Source organism: Nansenia antarctica (assembly GCF_963989245.1).
Source record: "Nansenia antarctica genome assembly, chromosome: 8".
NCBI classification, from domain to species: domain Eukaryota; kingdom Metazoa; phylum Chordata; class Actinopteri; order Argentiniformes; family Microstomatidae; genus Nansenia; species Nansenia antarctica.
The window spans coordinates 10,891,715-10,895,672 of record NC_137678.1 but is presented as its reverse complement, the minus strand read 5'-3'; the positions used below and the strand labels follow the sequence as shown (position 1 = coordinate 10,895,672).

Below are 3,958 nucleotides of genomic sequence, written 5' to 3'. Positions count from 1 at the left end.
TTAGTCTATAAAAGGTCTATGGTCTATAAAGAGTGGGTGCAGCAGGGCCTGTTGTGCTGTGATCCGTGTGGCCGGATTCAGATCCAGTAGTCTGTCAAGGAGGTCGTAGGCTTCATCAGGCACCGTGTCCCAGCCCCCTTCACCACCCTGGGGCTCTGCTTGGCTCTGGTCCTCCTGTAGGTGGAGCTGCTTGGAGTTTGACTCCTCAAAGGGATATAGAACAGTGTCTTTTGGGGCTTTGTGATGATGGGCAGTGGTAGCGTCTCTGTTGGACTGGGAGAGTGGTGTAGCCGTGTTGTCTGGTGACGGTCTTACGCCTCTCAGGGTCTCGCACAGAGTTCTCAGGTCCTGACGGGGGAGCTGGCGGCTGCACACCACTGCTTTACCTGTGGTTGAACCATGGTCAGTGTGTATGGTCATAGCCACTGTTTTATTTATCAATTGGGTTATACTGGTTTAACAACTTATGGCTACAATCCACAACAGCTATCTAGGTAATCTAATTTGACTTTGAACATACTTCTAAAAAACAATGAGTGGGCCCCAACAGCAAACATTTGATGTGTCATCTTAACAAATTTGCTATGAACATAAGTGTTCACATTCACACTTGTCAGGATGTGGTCTAGTAGAAAAGACACATGATAGGCTACACACCGAATGCCTTCGCAGCCTGGACGGTCTCCCTGGAGCCACGGATCGTCATGATCTGGGTGAGGGCGATGAGGTCATCATTGGCTTTGAAGAATGGGTGTCGGCCACTCAGCATCGAGAGCAGGATCACACCAGCAGACCAGATGTCTAGGGCTGCAGGCGACAACAGAGAACATGTTGACATGTCATCAGTACAATCATGAGGCAAATAAACCCCTCCAAAAAAGTTCAGAAACGTTATTTTTGGTTGATTAATCCTCCCCTTTAATAATACCAATTGGTATTATATGTTATATCGTTGGAAAGCCTGATTAGTCACCTTTACAACGAGGTACAACTTGTAAGGATCATGCATTCGTGGAATGAGCAACACAGCTAAACGTGTGGGTAGCGGCCCCAAAATATTTGCCAAAATCCCCTATATTCTTCTGTCGGTATACACTCTGTGTCTGTGTTTCCTTCACTTACCTGTTCCCTGGTTGGGGCACTTGGTCAGGACCTCTGGTGCTCTGAACCCTGGAGTGCCAGCCCTGGGAGCCACCTGCTGTTTCCTATAGAAGTGGAAGTAGAAACAATGTTAGCCATTGTCACTTTGAAATGTAGATTAACTCAAACAGGATTAGTCAAGAGCTAATTTTTACCATAAGAGCTATACATTTTTACTCTACTTTCCTAGCCCTTCAGAGTAACCTGTTGTGACGGCTATCAGTAGCCTGGTTGTCAGCCAATCCTCAGAGGCCAAAACTTTGAGTTTTGTACTCTAATAGTCACATTATACTTTAAAGATTTTCCATAGTGACTTTTTTGTTTGTTGTTTCAAAACCATCCTAGGGATGTGTTCATTGTTTCTTTTGTTTGTGAGGCATTTGTTTGTTAGTTCTAATTCTGTTTTGTCATTACTATAAGACTTCAAAACTGTTATGGCCAAATAAATATCTTTAATTTACTCATACCAACTGTAATTTGTTACTTCTTCACCCTAGAGAACAAGAAAGTAACACCTGTCTGCATATACTCAGTTCAAACTATGAAACCATGGAGACATGACCAGACACAGTTGGGTTTGGATAGATCACATTTAGGGACATGTGTGTCTGTCTATGTGCTGACCTGGACATGCAGATGTTGCAGACACGGTCAGTCATGAAGCAGTTGCAGGTGAGGCCCAGGTTGACAGCGAGGGTCCTCTGTCTCTGGTTGCTGGCAGCCGTCCTTGCAGGTAGGGGGCGCCGGTTGGCAGGGGCAAACTTGCGTGTGGTAGGGTCTTCTGTGTTAGTGGGCTTAACCAGCTAACCCAACATAGACACATAGGATTATGATCTGGGAAGAGTCCTTATATGTGCAGTTTTGCCATGGAAATCTTGCAAAAATATCTGATTTATCTGATATATAATCAATAATGAGATGCATAACTCTCAATAGATACATGTTGTGTAGTTCCACTAAGTCAGACTCTATTCAAAAGGAGACTGAAGGCGCACCCAATGTTTTCTGCGGATGGGAGGCAGAATCCAGCCAGTGAATTTCAAGCAGCATTATTACCAAAATAAAAAGCAAAAAAAGCGGAATTATGCCACAGAAAACTTCATGTAACGTAATGTCTTCATTTCGTGTGATGCGTACAAAACGGGATGTAAACTAGAGGGGGGTAGGGTCATCGTGAGTGTAGCTGTACCTAAAACGTTTTGAGATGTGGTCGTCTTGGTGACAACTTGCTCCATCCTGCGCCCCCAGAGTCTCAATCAAGAGATGATCGGATTCTTGGATCGGATATGACGACATGTTGTGTTGTTAGTTCTGTTTAATTTTGGAAGACAGGCCAGGCTGAGATCGGATGTTCTCACCTTGATCTTGGAAGCTTGGATGGTTTTGGTGGGGGCAGAGGTGCAGCTATTCAGGTTCCTCTCTCCAAACACTGCCCGTGGTGCTTTACCCAGGCCTGACAGCTCCTGGTCAAACAGTGCAAGGTCAAAGGTCAAAACACACAACAACAACAAAACCACATGGTTGCAAAATACATTTAGTAAGAGCACATTACAGCATCACTGTAAAGGTCTAGAAGTCAATGAAAAACAAGCCTATGACAGTATGACACCACTGTAGCCAGATGATTCAGTGCAGGAGGATAAAGAGCTAGTACAGACACCTTGGTGTGTTTAGTGTGGTTGGTGGTGGGGAGTAAGAGGACCCTCTTAGCCGGTGGTTTTATGGAGGTAGACGAGGAGGAGGTGGAGGTGGAGGAAGAGGAGGGGTGAGGTGCTGGGGCCTTAGGGTGCATGGTGGGTGGAGGTGGTGGCTGTAGGGGGGTGGTTGATGGTGCCCGCTTCCCCAGTGACGCCTCTGGTTTTCCTGTGGAGCCCGGAACCTTCAGGGTGGTCTTCTGCCTCACCACCTTCAGCAGCGCAATCTGGGTGTCGGCCGCGCCTTGCGCCAGGCCAAAGTCCACCAGGGTAAACCTGCAAACCTAACTAATCAGCCCCTGAAGGCCATTACCAGTGTGGACACTGCAATTATTGTCAACACATGATCAGAACCAAGCACTTCACAGATACAAGTGGCTTCAGGTACCAGCTAAAGTCTTTTTCCAACTGCAACACCACATATGTTGTTTACAGGCTGGAATGTGGATGTGGTTGCTTCTATGTGGGACGCACTAAGCGTAGACTGAGGGACAGATTCGCAGAGCATGTGTATGCCATCAGAACATCCAATGACCAATATCCTATGGCTAAGCATTACCAACAGGCTGGCCATAGCAGCCCCAGTTCTTTAAAAGTGGTGGTTCTGGAAGTGGTCCACTGCTCTCGCAGAGGAGGGGACAGGCTCAAACTGCTCCTACAAAGGGAAACATTTTGGATTTTTAAACTCAATGCCATGGTTTCCCCTGGGTTAAATGAAGAAATTGATTATTCTCCATTTCTGTAATTTTTGTATGGCCATACAGCTGTTTTTAATTTTGTTTTGACCTTGTTTTCAATCATATCTGTATATTGTGGTGTTTGGTTTTATTGTACATAATTGGTGTTTCATGGTACATATTTACCTGTATAACCCATGTTGACCACTAGGGTAGTCACCTCCACCCATTGATTATGATGTCACTTCCACTCATTGTCTTCATAAGTGAAATGTTTGTACCAGTACTCCATGTGCCCTGAGGAAGGTCAGAAGACCGCAACGCGTCGGCATAGCCACTCCTAATAAAGGCTTTTTATTTTTTTCTACAATAAGAGTGCCTTGGTTCCCCTTTTTTCTTGGACACTATATAATAGTTTGCCTAACTGGCCATCGGATTTGTGCTCCT

At 45.5% G+C, this 3,958-nt stretch overlaps 1 protein-coding gene across 1 annotated transcript; it reads right to left on the bottom strand.

Annotated features, from left to right (window-relative positions):
* On the bottom strand, nucleotides 1-3,710 carry LOC308163852 (cell division cycle 7-related protein kinase-like; the record flags this gene model as incomplete). The annotated part of the gene is made up of 7 exons (XM_080538036.1): nucleotides 1-386; nucleotides 658-807; nucleotides 1,123-1,205; nucleotides 1,765-1,943; nucleotides 2,499-2,603; nucleotides 2,795-3,078; nucleotides 3,698-3,710. 7 exons carry the CDS (start codon nucleotides 3,708-3,710, stop codon nucleotides 1-3), a joined length of 1,200 nt encoding a protein of 399 aa, XP_080394162.1.
* Nucleotides 3,711-3,958: the final 248 nt, after the last annotated feature.